Below are 21,174 nucleotides of genomic sequence, written 5' to 3'. Positions count from 1 at the left end.
TGACATTTGGAGACACAGGACAATACAGTCTTTGACATTAGTCCAAAGGTGAAGCTTGAATGTCACACCTGGTTCCCTAGAGTAAAATGCCCATTTTTCAGCCACAGCCTTTAGGGTGTGGAACACCAGGAAATAAATAGTTTGAAGGTGTCAAACATCCCCAGAGAATACCTCAATGGGACAAATAACTCTACTGCCTGCATCACAGGGAAGAGTGACCCCATAAAGAATCCTACTCAACAAGCATTCAGGCAGACTGATAATCTACACTTTAAACACTCCTATCAGCTGAAATGAAAATGATGCCTCATATGAAAAGATTTTAGTCATCAAATAACAAAAGTGACCTTGTGAAGGGTGAAAAGCTTCGCTGAAGCCACCACAGTTGTCTGTGGGAAGACCAAAGTACAGAATTCAAAGTCCTAAGACTCACAGCCAAAAAACTGACCATCACCAACAAAATATCCTGCCGTGCTGGGCACCACAGCTGTAGCATGGGCAGTGTGTATGTCAAATATATACATTAAGACCAATTCTAGAACCATATACAGACACTTCAGTCATCCCCAGAGTTATATCCATTTCCTCCCCCTTGATACTTCCAAGTCTGGAAGAGGATGGCCAGGAGAGTGGGCGCAGGGTGTAGGATGAAATAGGAGGAGTAAGACAAACAGTTTTGGTGCTTGGTGGGGAGGACGTTCCTCTGGTTCTCATAGTGTTCGTCCTCACTGATTCTTCTCTTTCTGGCCCTCAGATATTATAGGTGGGTACATGTTTACACATGTAAGTGTATAAGCGTGTACACCTGTCTTGCTCCTTTCTCTTCTATGGCCCCGATCTCCTTGAAGGACCCGACCTCTATGGAACTCCACCTTCATATAACAGGGTGCCCTTTGGGTGTGGCCCCCTGATGGTCTCACAGATACTTTAAATTTCACAATTGTGTTTGAACTCATGACTTCTGAAATCCTGCTTCTCTTTCTCTACCTTGAATAATGGGTTGCCCAATTAGAAACCCGGAATGAAAGCCTGAAAGGGGAGCTGGAGATTTCTCCAATGAATGAGAACATTCCCCGCCATCTGCCACCCACCTGGAAGACAAAAGCCCCTCAGTGTCAAACCACATGCTAGCTGATGGGCATTGCAAGGACCCTGGAGAGTGGCGATTCTCAAACTGAGGCTCATCTCATCTGAAGACCATCCCCCATATATATTCAAGGGGATGGGCTCGGTCGTAACATGGAAGGGAAGGCACCCCTTGCTCTGCCACCTGAGGGTGGCACTTGCTTCTACTCCCATCGCTCTTCCTATAGAATGTATTTCTCAGGCCTCGGGTCATTAAGCCTTTCTTTTTTTGTAGTGGACACTTGTGTTGCCTCTCTAGCATCTTCTTCCCCCACTCCATCCTTTTGGAATTTGCGGATTCCAAAGCAAATAAATTTCAAGGACTTAAGTCAATTCCAGTTAGGTTTTCTGTTATTTCAATCCAAAGTACCCAAAACCATTGTTTATCTTTGTGTCCCTATTAACATCTGGAAAATGTTAAGAATGTGCAATATATTCTTATAGATGAAGAAAGAAATGAAAGAAGAAAATTAGGATGGGGGAATGGGAGGAGAGAGGAAGGTGGGCCAAAAAAAGGTCAGAAAATTTACAAATTGACAAAAAGTAAAAACTGTAGAAAGTTAAAAGCTTGTCTCTTAAACAACAGGTATTAGCTCACACCAACTTCTACCTTTCGACATTTAGGAGGACACACTCAAGGAAATGTGCTTTGGTTTGTTTACAGGAAAGTCTGAGAAAGAATAAAGAGAAAGTGGATTAGAATCAGATGTTGGGGATTTACCCCAAAGATTCAGATGCAACGAAACGTCGGGACACCTGCACCCCGATGTTTCTATCAGCAATGTCCACAATAGCCAAACTGTGGAAGGAGCCTCGGTGTCCATCGAAAGATGAATGGATAAAGAAGATGTGGTTTATGTATACAATGGAATATTACTCAGCGATTAGAAACGACAAATACCCACCATTTGCTTCAACGTGGATGGAACTGGAGGGTATTATGCTGAGTGAAATAAGTCAATCGGAGAAGGACAAGCAGTGTATGTTCTCATTCATTTGGGGAATATAAATAATAGTGAAAGGGAATATAAAGGAAGGGAGAAGAAATGTTGGGAAATATCAGGAAGGGAGACAGAACATAAAGACTCCTAACTCGGGGAAACGAACTAGGGGTGGTGGAAGGGGGGAGGAGGGCGGGTGTTGGAGGGGAATGGGTGACGGGCACTGAGGTGGACACTTGACGGGATGAGCACTGGGTGTTTTTCTGTATGTTGGTAAATTGAACACCAATAAAAATTAATTTAAAAAAAAAATAAAAAAAAAAAAAAAAAAAAAGAATCAGATGCCATTTACTCTGAATCTAGAGGTCTACATTTTGATTTAAACCAAGAGGTTTAAAGAGCCAATAAAGACTACAGGCCCAAATCTTACTTCGTATGTTACTATTCTTTATTTGTATTGTGTCTTGATGTTCAAATCAGAAACGTATTTTGCAAGGAAAAAGTCCACACAATTGGCAGAATTGGACTCACGCCATGCCCAAAATGACCTATGACAAGAAAAGCCTCCCAAATGTATTCGGTCTGGATGACGACACAGTATAATCAATGTTTCTGCCTTCGGTGAATGGGTAAAATCAGGGGCCTTTGGCTAAAATGAAAAAAAAAAAAAAAGAGAGGGAGAGAGAGAGAGAGAAAACAGGTCTACATGTCTAATTAAATACAAAACTGAACAAATAAGCACAAAAATCTGTGTAAAATAGATACATGTGATGCCAGTTTTAAATATATTTAAATTCAAATCAAGAGCTCATCTTAAGTAGGGTTGCTGGAATCTACTTGTAAGACTGGTCATCTTACATGTGCGCAAAATGGCAGGATGTGAGGACTGCCTGCAAAGCCCTCAGCTCAGGAGCCTCTCTGTCCCATGCAACTGCAAATCGACCACATCCTTCCTGAGAGCTAGTGACCATGCAGTTACTCCTGAATGCATGAGCCTCAGAAAGAATAATAGTAAAATTGTTATGCTGTATGAATCACAAGTTCCTTCTTGGGAATTAGACTGTTCGATGGCTTCTGCCCTCACTAAAGGGAACAGAACAGTGAGGGTCTTTGATGGGACTTCACGTGATGCTAAGCCAAGTGCCTCACTCAGAGGGAGGAGAGATTTGGGAGCTAGAGCATTCTATGAGAGAGTCGGCCAGGTGAGGCCCTGGTGGGGCCTGTGATGACATGTGAGGGGACAGAGGCAGCTGGATGCCCACCAAGCTGCAGAATGAAGACAAGGGCACTGTCACCACAAACGATGACAGAACCAGACATGGACGTAAAGAGTCCATGAGTGTAAAGAAATACCATATGCTCAATTAGCCCTATTCACCACCCCAACTCCCAAATCCTGTCTGGTGGCCAAGAGGAACTTCCCTCCTGGAGACAATCACAGGACCCTGGCTCTACCCAGCCAGAGTGAGCAGGTGCAGAGGAAAAATCGCCAGGTAAACCAGAACAAAGGCAGGCAGACTCAGTTCCAAAAAGGAGACCTGTGTAAGTAACTGCCAACCTGCCTGCCTTTCCTTCTTGCTTCTTTCCCCATCTGTCCTCCCCAGGTATGCTTCCTCCACGTCACTCTCCTTCTTCAACTTATCGTTGTCCTTAAACTCAAACTACCACCATTCACAAACTTCATAAAGATTTTAAATAAAGATAAATGTTTTAAGATGTGCTAGACCCCCAGTTATGTGTCAGCATCTTTGTTTCAGCATTGCTACTATTTTGCTTTAAAACTATAAATGCTGGAGGATCCCTGGGTGGCTCAGCAATTGAGCACCCGCCTTCAGCCCAGGATATGACCCTGGAGTCCCGGGATCAAGTCCCACATCGGGATCCCTGCATGAAGCCTGCTTCTCCCTCTGCCTGTGTCTCTGTCTCTGTCTCTCTCTCTGTGTCTCTCATGAATAAATAAATTAAATATTTTAAAAATAAATAAATAAAAATAAAACTATAAATGCTGGGGGCACCTGGGTGGCTCAGTCGGTTAAGTATCCGTCTTTGGCTCAGGTCACGATCCCAGTGTCCTGGGGCTGAGTCCCAAGTCAGGCTCCCTGCTCAGCGGGAAGTCTGCTTCTCCCTCTGCTTCTCCTTCTTTCTCCGTTGCTCCCCCCTGCTTGTGCTCTCTCACTCTCTCTCCATCAAATTAAAAAAAAAAACACACACAACTATAAATGCTGTAAAGCTGGGGACTATCTCTGTGGAACAGGTTTTATATGGTGTTCACATGAGCATACAGGAACTCAATGGACATTTCATGTTTCATTTCCTATGTATGTTTTACAAGGAATGTGACTTTTCATTATAGACTCTCTCTTTCTTCTAGAAAACCAAATAAGAGAACCTGAGAACTATATTCAAGGTAAAATTATATGATACTTTTAGTACATTCTCCCCATGCTTTCTGGGTTTTGTGAGCAAAGACAAAATTCTAATCCAATTAAACTAGGAAAATTTGAGTCTCAGAACTTTAGGTAAGAGGATGCCTGAAATGCAATGCCCTTGGTTCTGGCCTATCAAAGATGCAGAAACTGAAGACTGCAGAAATAAAATGACTTGCTAAAATCACATGACACAACCAGTTTTAAGAGCTATCATAGGACACACACAGGAGCCCCTTAGAGGTCATTGAGGGGGGTGGAATCTAGTGGGAAGAAGCAAAGGCTATGGAGACCCTGATGAAATTCAAAATATAGGCTTTGCCAGATGCTTGCTGGATACTCTGGTACAGGAAAGAACTTCTCTAGGTCCTCAAGTAACTCATCTGTGAAATGGCACCACAGATGGCACTTGAACCATGGGGTTGTTGTGAGGACCAAATGGTTCTACATCGCGAGAAGTGCACAGGAGAATGCTTAATGTGTTACTATCTTAATTACTATCATTATTTCTATATGATTCGTATTTTATTACTAATTATTTATCATCATCATTATCACCATTTCATCAAGGCTTTGTGAACTCTGGCAAGTATGCCCAGAAGTGAGTCAATCCAACCAAGAACAGTGCCCCAGGGAAGATACAGTGGCATCCACAGGTGCTGTCAGGAGGGCACACATCTGATGCACCAGTTACCCAGCCCAGTTCTTTCTTGGATGTCAGCCTCCTGGTGAGCTGGAGCAAACCCATTCTAACCCTACAATGGCCAGCGAGCTCAATCCTCCATGTCCCACCCCATGTCCCATCTTCCCGGGGTGTGAATCCACTTCCATCACTTAGGTCACTCACGTGGCTCTTCCAACACCCCACACTTGAGAATTGGTCCTCAAGCTCCAGGCAGTGCCCAGGCCCCACAGTCATGAAAACTGCATGGTCGATTTTTAAGTGCAGGTTCTTTTCTGCCTGCTAAGCTGAGCACCTGCATCAAAATCTCTGAAAGAAGGTCCAGAAACCTGCCCTTCAGGGCTTTCTCACACACACACACACACACACACACACACACACACACACAGTTTGAGCAGCATTGGAGATTTACTGATTCAGGCACTGCTCTATACCTTCCACTTGGCTACAAACCACATGACCCATGACATCTACTTTGATGCCTTCCTCCACAATTCCATGCACTGTAGGTTTTCAGTGATTATTCATTAAATAAATGTTTGCTAACAAGTCAGAGCCGCCTCGGATTCCGTGGTGCCAGGCAGGAGAAGCCAGGTATGACCAACCATTGCTGCTGCTGCTGCTCCTATTGCTGCAAAATCAGAACATAGCATCAGATGCTCTGAAAACCTCCAACAAGAGTAGGGGCAGGCACGTCCTAATGGTATGCAGTGGGGTTTGCAGTTAAATAACTCCACTCCAGGGAGGAAAAAAAAAAAAAAAAAGTGGCAGCAGTAGAGGAAAACACACAAAGACCCAGCTGCCCACAACATGAATAGCCTGGCAGGGCAATCCCATCAGGACCCACGGAGAATACAGATCAGAGGGAAATGCAAAATCTGAGATGAGCCAGGGCCTCGATGGTGCTAACCATAATCCATTTTCAACTCCCTTTTCCTTTGCTTCCTCCTGCCTCTCTCCCTCCCCAAAGCCACAGTTATGCAAGCACAACTTGAGAGCTGTTTAGGCAAAAAGAACTAGCACTGTGTGCAGATGGAGGGTCCTGTCCGCTGGCCCCGCAGCTGGGCCTGGCTACATTGTGCTCATTATTCCTGGCAGGAGGGAGGCCGAGAGAGAGCTCCTCCTTCTGCAGCTGGCATTTTGTGAGCTAAGTTACTCCGTAAGAATCAGAGAGGAAACACTGCATTTTGTTCCTGTGGATGATGGAGTTGGGGGGGTCAGGAGGATGGGGAGGTCAGGACATTCTGAACAGAAATTTCAAGGCTCAAACATGTAACTTTTTGGTTGTTTTTCTATGGGAGGAATGTGACCTCTGAGCAAAAACCCGGTATTATCACTGAGAATTAAAGAATGGAACTCTCCCAGGGTGTCCAAATGTTAACTGATAAAGTGCATAATCGTATACAATCTGAAGAATGATACTTTGGGGGGTTTTCTTCCTTCAAACGGAATCGTAAAGCTAGAGTTGGCCCAGATCCCTGATTGCAGATCATGATGATGTACACCTGGAATCTCATCTTCAGGATTTCCAGGGAAAGCGAGTTCATAAACTTTATAGCCTCGTGGAATGTGTTTTTGACCCTGAATGCCAAAGTTCTACTCTGTGTCCAGGTGAAATCACGGATGATCTCCCTTTGTCTCGCTGGCCCCACGGACTGATGCGAGGGCCACCTCACTCTCCTCTGTGTGCTCTTCTGAATTCCTTCTATTTTTTTTCCCAACATCTTTTTAGAAGCAAAACAAATGAGCACAGCCTAAGGTAATACACTGAAAAATACTCCATGAATCTCGAACCCTCTGCTCCTTTTCAGGAAAATGATAGTTTTTAATCTCCTAGCAAATATTTCTTTCTAGCAAATCTGTTTCTCTCTCTCTCTCTGACACACACACACACACACACACACACACTTCATATCTTGACTGATTGCTAGGTCTTTTATTCTTTTCCCCTCCCATTTAAACATACTCTGCAGACTTTATCAAACAAAACTCTCCTCCTTTTACTTGTCCCTACTGACGTCATCTTGCTTTTGAGGGACCATGTTCCCCAGTAAGAACAAAATTCAAAATGACTCTAGGAAATCTCTAAAGTCTATAGAACACAATGTGATCTCGTATCACTTTCAAATTTAATGAGTATTTTCCCAATTCCTTTGTATCATCCGTTCACCAAAAAAGCATTGCCTACACTGGGACCTCACGCCACTTCTTTGGATCCACTATCTCCAGCTGAAGCAGAGTCTCTGGCAACTGCTCTTTGGAAGCTGTAAGTTCACCTTAGCATAGTTACCACATAAAATCACCCTTTTTTTTTTAATGTTGTCCTATGACTCACTTGCCTAAATCTGATGGTTCCCCGTAGTCATTAGAACAAATCTAAACTCCGTGCCTCCATGATGACAAGGCTCATTCTCTACCCAGACCCCTGCCTGACCACACCATAGGACACAACTTTCTTGACTTCCCAGTTCTCCTGCCCCTTCTTCTCTATTACAAAGATGGTAGACCATCTCCGCCTCTGAGAATTAGCACTCCCTGTCCCTTTGGCCTGAACATTCTTCCCCAAGTTCTCCCAGACTGGCTTTCTCAACAGCCAATGCTTGTTTACCTGTACTTTCTCCTCCCTCCTCCCCAACTAGAAGTTAGACCCTATAAAGATGTTGGGGGCTGTTGCTCCCACTGTCCCTGGTGCTGGGCAGACGGTGAGCACCCAGTGGGTATTTGTGGGATGAGTGAATATGTATGGAGTGTTGTGTACACAGCCCTCACTCAAGATTTCTGTAGGCTCCAATCTGACCATAGCTATGCAAGAACTGGGGAGGTGATGGAAAATTCTGGCAAGAGAGATCAATGGGCCTTGACTCCCTTAAGCTAGAAAAGCAATAAGGAAAGGAGTGTGTCCACAAGGTTATAATAGAAACCTGCAAACATACATTTTATTTTTTATCTTCACTACTCAATTTTCTGCCCCTTAATTTAATCTTTTATTCCTCAAAACAAATTGTTGATGACAAAGTATGCATAAACATATTTTCTTTGTTACCTCTGAACGGGTCGCTATATTCATCAACTTATGTAAAAAAGAATATCATGTGAGAAAGAACCCAAAAAATCTTACCAAAATTATACATTTCATTTCTAGGGGTTTTTTTTAATGTCAGCATTACAGTTTACACAAGTGAAAAAAAGGGTTTTTAATGGATTCTGAGGCATGAATATTAGTATAAATTCTGAGAGCTGAAAAAGAAAAATTCTGAGAGCTGAAGCCAAACAAAAATGCAAAATAACCCCCAAAGGAGAAGTACACTGTTGAGAAACTTGTTTTTTATTTCCTTAAGATGTGTTTTATTCAGGGTGCAAACACAAAGGGAGGAAGTATCGCTAAGGACAGAACTTTTCTTATGAAGCCCCAAATCCACAGGGCTACAGCAAATATAGGGAGAATACGATTTTATTCATACACACTAAAAGTCATGTCTTTAGTGTATACCTGGAAACAATGCAGAGTGGTAGATCACTAAAAAGACAGCAGAGTATGGATTCACCCAACCATCACTTAATGGCCCTTCTTAGTCATTTTACATTTTCATTCCTTTAAAAAGTAACCACCGGGAAACAAGTGTCCTAAGGTGACACCTCCTTTTGTTTGTCCCACCAAGAGGGCCCCAGCGGGCCACGTGCCACGTACCTTGCAGCCACTGTGAGTCCTGGTCTTCATCAGGGGTGTAGTGGTGCACAGCTCGATGGCCTCGGGTTCATGGAAGATGACTGCTGGGAGGGGTTCCTTTTTCAGTGTTAGGACATTCAATTTAGACTTCAGCATGGTCTGAAAGTGCTGAAAAGCAAGACAGATCAATCAATCAACCAACCAACCAACCATAGTTAACTGGCACTGAACATGGCACAATGGTAGATCAAACCCAGTAACAAAATCTTTGCTTTATTATTTCTCTTTCACTAGGAGAAGTCAAGAGATACTTAGTGAAATGTAGGGAAAAATACTGTCAGGATACCGCTAATTTAACACTGTGGGAAACAGCCAACCCCCACGCAGAGACCACGGAAACATGGGCCAGCAGTAGAATCACCTAGGATCATGCTCTGAGAAGTTCTTTCAAAATGATACATAAAGATAGAGCCCTAGAGATTTAACCCCATGCCCATTTCAGCTAAATAAGTGAAGATGTTCAGAAGAAAATGTTATCGGAGCTACCTGGGGGCACTGTCTAGAAATAACAGAGGAGGACAAGACCCAGTAAAAACACGAGACTTCTGCTCTCTGCCTTCCCCAGTTGTGCCATACACTGGCTATAGGACCTTAGGAAATTCACAGCTTCTCAACAGGCCATTTCATCTCCTGGTCCGGGTAAATATCTATTCCATACACAGCTCCTGTTGGCACTGGTTTTAAAATATGCCCAGAATCCAACTGCATTTAATCAGTACTATGTATACCCCCAGACCAGGCCAGGCCCCATCTTTGTTTGGTCTGCAGTAGCAATGGTCTGACCACTTCCAACCTCGCCCCAACGCAGGTATTACCACAGTACAGCCAGGGGGCAGCCTTCTAAAATTGAATCATGGCATGTCACCCCTTTGCTAAGACTCCCCCAAGCCTCTCCTTCTTCTCATAGAAATATTCCAAGTCCTTTTCCTGGCCTTGGAGTCCATGCACATTTCAGGGACTTCTGCTTCTCTAACCTCATCTCCCATCCCTCTGCTCACTTGGATCCTGCCACAGTGGCTTCTTTATTCTTCTGAGAATAAGGCAAAGGCTCATGTGCCTTGGAACCTCTGAACATGTTACTCCTGCCCTCGTATCTGCATGCCTGGTTTCCTTATCTTCTTGAAGGCCTTGATCAAATGTCACTTTATGAGACCGTCCTTCTTTATCATCATTACATAAAATAATATGTGTGTGTGCACATATACACAGATGGCTTCATGGGCGTGCAACCTGTGCTATCACAACAGGGTCCCATGCTCAGGAGAGCTCCATGCTTGCTTTAACTGTCTTCAGTCAATGTCACAATCTTGAAATCCTTCATAACTTCATCTTTGAGTCTGCATTTCGTAAGCTAAGTCCAAGGAGACAGTAGAGTACACGCATGAGTAGAGGAGATACACACAGTATGGGCGTCCCCTGATGCCTAGGAATTCAACGAGATGCAAAGTGAGTACAAGGTAAGCATGTTAAGCCTATGGCTCAGTAAGCAGTGCACTGGCAGCCCCGAGAGGCCAGGCTTTAGAAGTAGAACTTGCTTCAAATGTAGAAAGAGGTCAGATGTATTCTAACAAACATGAGTGATCAAAGAACCCTAGCATATCCCTTTTATTTGTCTGACTTTCCTGTAGTAGGCAAGCGCTCACACTGAAAACGACAACAGAGAAGGAATGGGACAGGCAGGGCTACCACAGTTCCTCCTCCTCCTCCTCCTCCTCCTCCTCCTCCTTCTCCTCCTCCTCCTGTCAGGGTCCTCACTAATCAGCAAACCAAAGGTAAAGTGTCAGGAGAATGTGAATGTATTAAAGATGAAAGAAAAACAGGCGGTTAGTTTTGTAGCATGTTTCCACTGTTCTGATAAGCACAAAATGCAGATGCACCCATGAACTAGGAAATACAAATCGTGTGATTTCAATGATCCCACTCCTATATTTGTATTTAAAGTGGGCACCGCACAACATAATGATGAATGGCAGATTCGTGTCAATAATCTCAGTTTTGAATTTTTCTTTACTTAGAACACATGAGATAGCAAAAGCAACCAACCAGCCAAACAGCGAAGGAAAGAGACACGCAAGGCAGCCAAAAAAACACCATGACTATCACAGAAAGAGATCCATGAAAGAAAGGAAAAAGTTTAATGTTTCAGTACCTGTAGTGGCACTTTTTTCTGCTTTTTGAGTAGAGGATACTACATTTCCACTTTGCCCTGGGCCTCGCCAATTATGTAGCCAGCTCCACACACATATACACTCATCACTGTCTATTCCCTTCCTCTGCTTTATTATTCTCATCACTACTTATCACCACTCCAAAATTATGTATTTTGTTTATCTTATTTTCTGTCATCTTCTATTAGGATATAAATGCCGTAAGAGCAGAAACTGTCTTATTCAAAGAAGAATCCCAAGGGCTGGGAGGCCTAGGTGGCTCAGTGGTTGAGCCTTTGGCTCAGGGTGTGATCCCGGGGTCCAAGATCAACTCCTGCATCGGGCTCCCCACAGGGAGCCTGCTTCTCCCTCTGCCTGTGTCTCTGCCAATCTCTCTCTCTCTCTCTGTCTCTCTCTCTCTCTCATGAATGAATAAATAAAATCTTAAAAACAACACAAAATAAAAGAATCCCAAGGCCCTAAAACATTTTCACAGGTCCACATAGAATCTACTAGAACTCCCAACTGGCCACACTGATGGCCACTTTTATGTGCCAACTTGCGTAGACTACTACACTGTTAGTCAAACACTAACCCAGGTGTTGCTGGGAAGATAGTTGGGAGGAGGTATGGTTAAAGTCCATATCATTTGAATTGCAGACACAGCCTAGATAATCTGAGTAGACTTGATTCAATCAATTGGAAGACTTTAACAGATAAGGTGAGGTGAGGCTTCCCCAAGGAGGAAGATGCTCTAGCTGTGGACAGCAGCTTCAGTCCCTGCCGAGAGTCCCCGCCTGCCCTCCCTGACAGCCTGCCCCAGCCATCTCAGACTTGCCTGGCCAGCCTCCACAACAACTGCATAAGCCCATTCCTTGAATAAATCTTGATGCATATCTCCTACTAGTTTCATCTCTTTGATTTAACCCTAATCCTGCCACCTTCTAGAATGCAAAGTTGCTGGGCCTGGTATTTCTTCAAATGGGAGAGACATGCCCTTGTATTTCCCAGTGAGCGTGGATTTGCATTTTTAAAAACCATAAGGGTGAGTTTTCATACTATTCTGGAAGCTTCTTTATTCTTAATCGATTCTAGTCCAACATGTGGGGGTACAAAAGTGTCTGAGAGGAGCACCACAGACCTAAGAGTGGAGGCAAAGCTGTTTGCCACTGTGGGACTGCAACTGAGCCCACACGATGAAGAGGGTCCAGGGGAGGGTGGCTCAGAAGAGGAGGTAGTGAGCAGGTGGGGACGCTGTCCCCCATCTGCCACTTTGCTGGAGCTCTATGAGAAGTACATGAAACCCCGGCTCGACTCAGCCTGACTTGTGCCACACAATAAGTTCCTAAAGATGGCACCAGAAGTGACTCTACTCTCAAGAGGGCTGGACCACCACCCTGCTGCCCAGAAGCTCTGGAACTGTCTTCCCTGTCCCCACTGTGGGACCAAATATCACGGCTACTGGTTCAGTCGCTGAGCACAGAGAGCCTGGAAGCTGCAGGTTGGCACACACATTTTTAAAACCCAAAACCTGGGACAGGAAGATAATGGACTTCAAATGCCAACTTCAACAGGTACTGTGTAAGCGGAGCTACCAGACTCTCCAGAGCCTTGGCATCTCCCACCAGGCCGGCGTGTGCCACACATCAGCTCAGTGGCTCACGGTGCACACCTTCCCTGAACACCTGCACCCAGCCAGACACGGTGGCGGGCACAGCTGGAACAGAAACCCAGTGTCAGCCTCTGCCTGAAAGGCTTTCTCAGAGTAGCTGGAGACTGGTAAACCAGATGACAACCGCAAATCTGGGTAAGTTCAGCGGAGAGTTGAAGAGAGAGGTCAAGGCAGTATCTAAACGTGAAATTGAGAAATCATTCCATTTTTTAAAGAAGTGTGTGTGTTTTTAATGGCTTTGTCCTTTTTGCCCACAATGAAAGGATGAGGGTAAGCAGGGAAATACGCTATGAATTATCTGATGAGTCACTGCGTCTACAATAATACATCTTTTTTATAGAAAATTAACATATTTATGTAACTCGGAGTCGCTCTCGTAAATCTTCCAAGTGGTAGAGGTGTGATTGTTTTAGCTGTTTGTGATAAGAACACTCCTGTGCCCCCTCTGAGGACATTTCCCCACTGCTATCTAGCTGCTTTGTGGAGCGGGGATGTCCCTGTCCCCTAGCCCTCAGAAAGAATAAGGATAAAGAGTACTGCATGTCCCTGGCCAAAGGCATTGGCTGAATGGATTCTTCTAGAAGACTGATATACAAGGTTGCCAGGCCAGGGTTGATGTGAGCACAGAGCTGCTGCTGCCCTGTGCACCTGCCAAGGTCAGTCTGAGAATGAGGCCACACAGAGACGGAGGGCCAAGATATGGAGGGTCACAGACTTGACATTGCTGAGCCCTGGATCCAGCCGCATCCGACTCAGATCCATCCATGGACTTACAGAGAATATGAACCAATATATTCCCTGTTATGCTTCAGTGAGCTTGGGTTAGGTGTCTGATCCCTGCAACGAAAAGAGTCTCGCCGACACAAATTACTTTTCGATGAACAGAAAAATTGTCTGAGACCATAAAGTGGAGCCACTAACAAAACTTTAAAAGGACTTCATAAATGTTAAACTGCAGAAGCAAACAGCAACATTATAGTAAAAAAATAGAAAGAAAGAAAGAAAGAAAGAAAGAAAGAAAGAAAGAAAGAAAGAAAGACAGCGATCTTGCACTTTGTTTCCTGAACAGGCTGAGCCTTAATGATAAATCACCAATAATAATCTAAAGGAGCTATTACAATCCTCAGGTTATTCACATCTACAATAAAGGCCTCTGAGCTACTGAGAAAATGAGACAAATTCCAAGTCTCAAGAGATAGCCAAAGAGCGCACTCACAATGACACCAATTCAGGTGGCAAGCTCTCTTGCTGGGTAGCAAAGACAGAGATGGGACAACCAGCTCTATCAGAATTGTGTGGCCTTGTACTTCCCGGGTCTTCCCGGCTTTCCCATCTGTCAAGCGTAAAGTCCTACGTTAGGCCATGTCAAAAATGGTATTGCGTGTCCTTTGCGTGGGGAGAAAAGTGTGACAAAGACAATGCAACTTAACATAATCCAGGAGCATTCTGAAAAGGCAACAAAAGAGGAATCGAATAGAGGAGTTTGGAAAAGCGACTGCTCCCAAATGAAAGATGCACAGAGTTCCATAAAGCAAATGCGTTATTCATTCTTAAAGGAGGGAAGTGAATAGTGTTGTAGAAAATTAGGGCACTGCCCCGGACAAATTAAACAAAGCTCAGCTTTCTGCATTTGGTGCTTTATGTGCAATCCTAAAATAGAACCTCTAAATCAAGCCCCATTATGCGGATGGGGTAATCGCCATGCCCTGTATAATTTTACAGTTGGCGCTTCCTACTCCTATTCAGACATTAATCTCTGACAGTTTAGCAGGCAAGGATTTACATATTTTACCAATTCAAATCGGGTGTATCTCACCTTTGTATTGACTCTGTATCCAAAATATAAAGCATCTTTTGAAGGCAAATCCTGCTTCCTCTCTTTCTAAGATAGTTGGAACACTATCCTCACTCAAATTAAAGAAAAGGCATTAAGGTTTTAATCCCTGGTTCATCCTTGCATTGTGAAGACAGGCTAAAATGGTCAGTTTTAACTTGCAAATTACTGATTCAGTAATGCCCCTAATCAAGCTTCAGAAATATTGCAAATGTTCTCCTTAAGAGAACCACAAGGAACAAGTGGGTGAACCAAATAAATGGAAAACTTCAGTACCGCAAACAAATGTTAATTTGTACCAGCGTGCAAAAATCAGTAGCGCTTTTACAGTCTGTTCATAGCCACACTGAAGTTTATTACTTGGGGGGTACGTAAGAATTAGTTAAACTTAGTTGTGGTTTCCTTACATTTTATAGCACTTATTTTTAAAAAAGGTAGATTCAAGCCCCCAACATGAGAAAAGAAACCACTGCAATACACCACCCTGACTCTCAAGACGATCTCACTTATCATTTTTAATGTAAATTCTTAGATTTGTTTTTTTATATATTTATTCCGGCATTTTCTTTACAAAACAACACAAAAGCAAGAAAAATATTTTCCTGTTACATAAACAGCAAATGAATTGTTATATGATTCGCAGTAACTACATGAATGAATGAAAGAAAATTTGACTTAAATTCAATTTTCACTTAACTACGTTTTAATGCAAAAGACTTTTTCATTTTTGTCCTTTTTAAAGTAAAACAGGGTTGGAAAATCTCCCCCCAAGTCCAGCAAGCATATACAAAATCTCACTCTTTTCACTTCGAGGATTAATATTTATAATGCAGTTTACGTTGATGGGGTATTTCCAGAAAAGAAAGACCTACAGCAGTCTGGCATTTCCCTTCTTGCTGCAAAGTGTCCTAGTAACTGCCTTATTGAAAAAAGTTCCAACTTAATTTTAAAGGCCTACCTCCAGACACTCCTAAATTTAAAAGGCTGTCTATATCTGTTAAAGTGATAGCTATTATTACATCAACTGAAAATACTCATGTTCACACACCCATATTTATTCAAGCAGTTTTAATTATGGAAGCATTTCTTTTGAACATCACAGATTCTCTCAAGAGATTATGTGGGAGAGGCACAAAAATAGCTCAATGCCCACAGAGCATGCAGAAAGCCCCCAAGGCTCCTTAAGAGCTCACTGGGGAGTAGGAAGATTTCAGCGCACATACACATGAGTACAAAGGTCAGAAAAGGTGCATTAAAAGTATGGTATTGTAAGCATCTGGCAGTACATGTGACATGGTTTAATATCGTCTGAAGGCAGTTAAGTTAAAGGTCTATGCTACAAACTGTAAAGCAATGACTAAAACCAACAAACCAAAAAGTTACGTGCACTAATAGAAAAAAAAATAGGATCGTAAAAAAGAAGGCAGAAAGAGAGGGAAAAGGTAACAACTATAAAAACCCAGATGAGACAAAGAGAAAATAAATCATGAAGTGATAGGTTTAAAATCTATAAAATTGATACCCCCTAATAAAAAAGAAGGCACATTTGGTGAGATTTGATGAAGGAAGCCCAATTCTATGTTGCCTATAAGAAATTCACTTAAAACATAAAGAAGCAAACATTACTGATAGGCCACAAGGGAAAAATAGACATAAACTACAAATACGGTTGGAAATTTCAATCCCGTGCTCTCCAAAATCGATGGAATACATAAACAAAAAAGCAGCAAGGATCTCTAAACTTTGAAGACCACCACCAACCAGCCTGACAAAATTGACATTTATAGACCACTGCATCCAAAAACAACAGAATTCAAGAGTACAGAATACACACTTCACCAAAACAGACCAAATCCTGGGCCATAAAAAAAATGATTAAAAAAAAATAAAATAAAAAACACCTCAGTAAATTTAGGATTCAAATCCTACAAAGAAAAATCAACAGGAAAATCTCTGTAAAATATTCAAATACACGGAAGCTAACACAGTTCCAAATAACCCCTGTATCAAAGAATAAATCAAAAGACAAGGCGGAAAAAAAAAAAAAAAAAAAAAAAGACAAGGCGGAAAGTACTTTGAACTGAATGGAAATGAAAACGTAACACAACAAAATTTCTGAGATGCCACTAAAACATATGAAAGGGGAATTCTATAGCACAAAATGCCAATATTAGAAAAGAAGAACTCTCTTCAATAAACTCAGCTTCAACCAAAAAAAAAAAAAAGGAAAACTATACAGAGTAAATGAAACCCAAAGTGAGTAGAAGAAACCAAATAATAAAGATCAGAGGTGGGATCCCTGGGTGGCGCAGCGGTTTGGCGCATGCCTTTGGCCCAGGGCGCGATCCTGGAGACCCGGGATCGAATCCCACGTCGGGCTCCCAGTGCATGGAGCCTGCTTCTCCCTCTGCCTATGTCTCTGCCTCTTTCTCTCTCTGTGACTATCATAAATAAATAAAAATTTAAAAAAAAAATAAATAAAGATCAGAGGAGAAAGTCAATGAAGTATAACACAAGAAATCAATAATCAATACGATGGCCTATCTGCAAGCTCACTCACTTTTCCTTTGTGTCTGCTGAGCCGACGGATGAGCTCATCAAAGATCCTCCTCATCTCTGTTACCTCTGTTGTTGTTTTCCTTCTTATTCTTGTTTTCCTTAGCACTTTCGTGTGATTCTTTCTTTGCTGAAATTCCCCATATGTTCAGGCCTGTTCTCTACTTTGTTCACAGGAGCCTTTAAATATTTATCAGTTATTTTAAATGCCATATCGGAGTCATCTCTGGGCCTGTTCTGTTAATGGCTTGATCTCCTCACTATGGATTGGTTTCCTCCTGACTTTCTGTGCCTCTCCTATTTTCCTACTGGATTCTGGATGGTGTGCAGTCGAGTCCAAGGGAAATAGCACTTAAACCTGAAACCGACCACATCCCTTCTGCTCGGGCAACAGTATGGTGCACCAAGTCAATCTTGACTGCAATTGGTCTGGCTTGGGTTTTGTTGCTACACCACAGATTCTGGCTCCTCTAGAACTACTTTGTCTTTAGCGTGGGGTCTGCTTAGCTGGGAGGTGTGTCTCCATGTTCCTGCTCCTTCTTGCAGACCTCTCTGTACACCACCTGGGACTCAGAGTGTCTCCCTCCCCATTCATCCCCGGCCCCCATAGGTCAACTGCAATTGCTTGATATTAGGTGCCTTCAAGCCTGGGAGTGTATTGGGGTGGGGGAGCAAGGAAGGGTTCTTCCCTCTTTGTTCCACCTCAGCCTTGGGCAAGGTCCTATGTCCTATGGTCTTAGAAGTCAGGCCTTGGAAGTGATTTTGCCTTTGTCCTCACTGTTCAGAGACTATGACTTGTGTTCCTTAGAAGAAAAGACTCCAGGTGCATGGCCTTGCCCATGGCAGCCATACTCAGCCTTAGACCAGCAAAGGAGGCTTGTTCTGGCCCCAGCCTCACTGTCAATAGTTCTCCTGAGTCCCAGTGGTGCTCTATTTAGAAAGGCTGATGAGTTATTGCAAATTCCCTGTGGGTAAAGAGTAACCAGGGGCTCTTCATGCCAGTACTATCCAACAATTGGCCTCTAAGATTAGTTAAGAATGTCAGCTGAATTTGTCTTACCCTCTTGCCTTGCCCTTGCCTTCCACCATTCTCCACTACAAGTGAGCCATAACTCATATGGTCTTTTTTATTTTTTTTTTTTGGAGGCCTTGTTTTGTATGTATTTTGGACCAGTTGGATATACTATGACCTTGGCTCTTTGATGGGGTTCAAGGGTCTGATTTTGTAAATTAGCTGGATTTTTTGTTGTTGTTGTTGTTGTTAATAAGCTAAAAGGTGATGCTCTTCTTGCTGTCTTCATTGTAGGCAGAAGCCAGAATCAGATTTATATTTTCAATCAACCAAAACTAGGTGCCCTAAAGAATGCTTTGTATTTGGAAAAATACATATAAAATGTTATGAAATACATATCAGCATTATCCATAATTCCCTAAGGTCCTTTCCCCCCCAAACCCTGTTTCTTTCCCACCCAGATATTTATTTATGTGACCATGGATGCAGACTACCATCTGGGTGTGGTCAGCCTCCTCCCACCCTTCTCAGACACCTCCTCTTATATTTTGGCCTTGGGCTCCCTCATGAACAAATGCGGAAACATGAACCCTGAAGCCCTCTGTAGGATGAATTACAATCCAGAAATGCAGAATATTAATAGGAACAACCTTCCAGATGACCTAGATCAACTCCCTCATTTCACAGATGAAGCAACTGAAGCCCAGAAAAGTGAAGTAACTTATCCAATGTCCTCCCAAGCTCCAGGCGCTAAGACATCCAGGCCCAGAAGCCTAGAAGCCCAGCCCTATAATGACCATTTCAGTCCTCCACTAGCATGCCAATCTGGATCATTTATGCACTGTCTAGAGCTAAGGCTGCTGCTGTATCATCTTTTAAAACTGCATAATAGGCTTCATTTGTAATCAACAATATAAGGCATGGAATGAAATGAAAGGTTTTAGAATCAGAAAGTCCTAGGTTCAGTCATGAGTCTAAATAAATGACTCATACAAGAGGACCAGTAATTGATAAAAATGTGTGTGTGTGTGTGTGTGTGTGTGTGTGTGTGTGTGTGTGGTGGGGGTTCCACACCTCTCATCAAGTGCCAAAGGCACTTGACAAGGATTATCCCATTTACCTTCCAATAACATTCTGAATAAAGCAAGGCAGATTCACTCTAAGGCACTCTGATGTCAAGGCCCGGATTTTCTAAGATATCCTACAATACATCCCCCTTCCATTAAATACCTAGAGGAGGAACTGGAACATGTACACACAAACACACACACACAAACACACACGCACACATTATCTTTATTCTTTTCTCTCCCTATTTTCTGCCATTTAAATTTAGACAACCACTTCAAAATATCGGGAAGCATAGGGGCGCCTGCGTGGCTCAGCCAGTTAATTGTCTGACTCTTGATTTTGGCTCAGGTCATAATCTCAGGGTAGTGGGATCAAGTCTCATATCAGGCTCTGACCATGGAGTCTGCTTGAAATTCTCTCTCCCCCTCAGCCTCTTCCCCACCTACTCACACTCTCCCTCTTTCTAAAAAATTAAATTAAATTAAAAAATCTGGAAGCACATATATAAAAGCATTAACAGTACTGCTTCTTATTGTGGAATTGCATGTAATTTTTTTCTCTTCTTTCCTTTTGCTCATTTATATTTTCTATCATGCAAAAAGCCAACTCTGATTAATTTTCTGTAAATTTTAATGTAAGTTATTTGCAATTAAATAGTAGTTGAGGCACAGATGAGGGGGATGCCTAGCCACGTCCTTCCTGGATGCACACAGGTGCATGAGTGAAAGACAAGGCCACGTTTAAAAGCCAGACAAGGGCAGCCCCAGTGGCTCAACAGTTTAGCACCGCCTTCGGCCCAGGGCCTGATCCTGGAGACCCGGGGTCGAGTCCCACGTCGGGCTCCCTGCATGGAGCCTGCTTCTCCCTCTGCCTGTGTCTCTACCTCTCTGTCTCTCTGTTTCTCATGAATAAATAAATAAAATCTTTAAAAAATAAATAAATAAAAATTAAAAAATAAAAACCAGACCAAAGCCAACTGCACAGCAAGAAACACCCCAAGTGCCTGTCTTCCTTCAAAGCAATAAATGAAGGCAGAGAGTAGAGAACAAAAGCAAAACAGCATAAACACACTTTTAAAAGACTGAAGTCAGACAAAACAAGGTAAGATTTGGAAATCAAACCAAATGTTATGAGTGTAAGATTCCAAAGAGTGTTTCTCATATTTCCCCAAGGGACTTCATTTGGTCCCTGAGCAGAACCCCAGGGACACCTTTATGTTCCAATTTGAAATACTTGCTTTATGGTATCAGTGAACCCTGTGCTCATGAGGACACAGCAGACACATGTTATGAACACACATATATTTACATCCACGCTCATTTGGTTTTATTTTCACTAGACAAAATTCCCCTGCAGGACTCTATTTTGGTGGATACACGACTGAACATTATCTTGGCAGGTTGGAAAGAAACTAAAAATAATTCTGTCCCCAGGCTTCAAGTGGTCAGGAAGGTACCGTGCCAGGGACTGGGAAAGCCAGAGTTTGCTTTCATCAGGGCTCAGTGGAGGGTACTATGGTGTCCAGAGAGGACAGGGGATTCATTTGCTATACGTGGTACCTTTAGAAGAGTTAAAAAAAGAGAAAGAGAGTTAAAAGTTGTCCATATCAAGGAAGACACCTCTTATATTCTGTTGGCATTTCTCTCAATTATGATCACATCTAGAAAGGCTTTCCCAAAACTCTCCACCTCCCAGCCCAGGTAAAATGAACCTTTCTGCCTAAACTGGACCATGGACAATAATCAGGATTTTCATGCCACCTTAACACCTGAATGTACTGCTTACCTACGGTATCTTTGGATCCTTTGTCCCTGCCTAAGTGCTTGACATGGAGCAGCTACTAAATACATGTGTAATGCATAAACAATTAATTAAATGAAGTAAAACAATATTTTTGGAATAAAAAAAAAAACGCAATGTCTTCAAACTAAACACATGCCTGAGTCACACTTCTCTCATCTTAGCTCATTCCCTTTCATTC

At 42.8% G+C, this 21,174-nt stretch overlaps 1 protein-coding gene across 6 annotated transcripts in view; it reads right to left on the bottom strand.

Moving 5' to 3' along the window:
- PID1 (phosphotyrosine interaction domain containing 1) overlaps positions 1-21,174 on the bottom strand; it is a 228,382-nt gene that overhangs the window by 114,612 nt on the left and 92,596 nt on the right. For all 6 annotated transcript variants that reach the window (XM_026006310.2, XM_072719321.1, XM_026006314.2 and 3 more), the window contains one exon: positions 8,863-9,009. In XM_026006310.2, coding sequence (XP_025862095.1) covers positions 8,863-9,009 — 147 coding nt within the window. The remainder of the gene's footprint in view (positions 1-8,862; positions 9,010-21,174) is intronic.

This window comes from Vulpes vulpes, chromosome 9 (assembly GCF_048418805.1).
Source record: "Vulpes vulpes isolate BD-2025 chromosome 9, VulVul3, whole genome shotgun sequence".
Lineage (NCBI taxonomy): Eukaryota > Metazoa > Chordata > Mammalia > Carnivora > Canidae > Vulpes > Vulpes vulpes.
The sequence above is the reverse complement of the archived record's forward strand: the minus strand, read 5'-3'. Positions and strand labels throughout refer to the sequence as shown.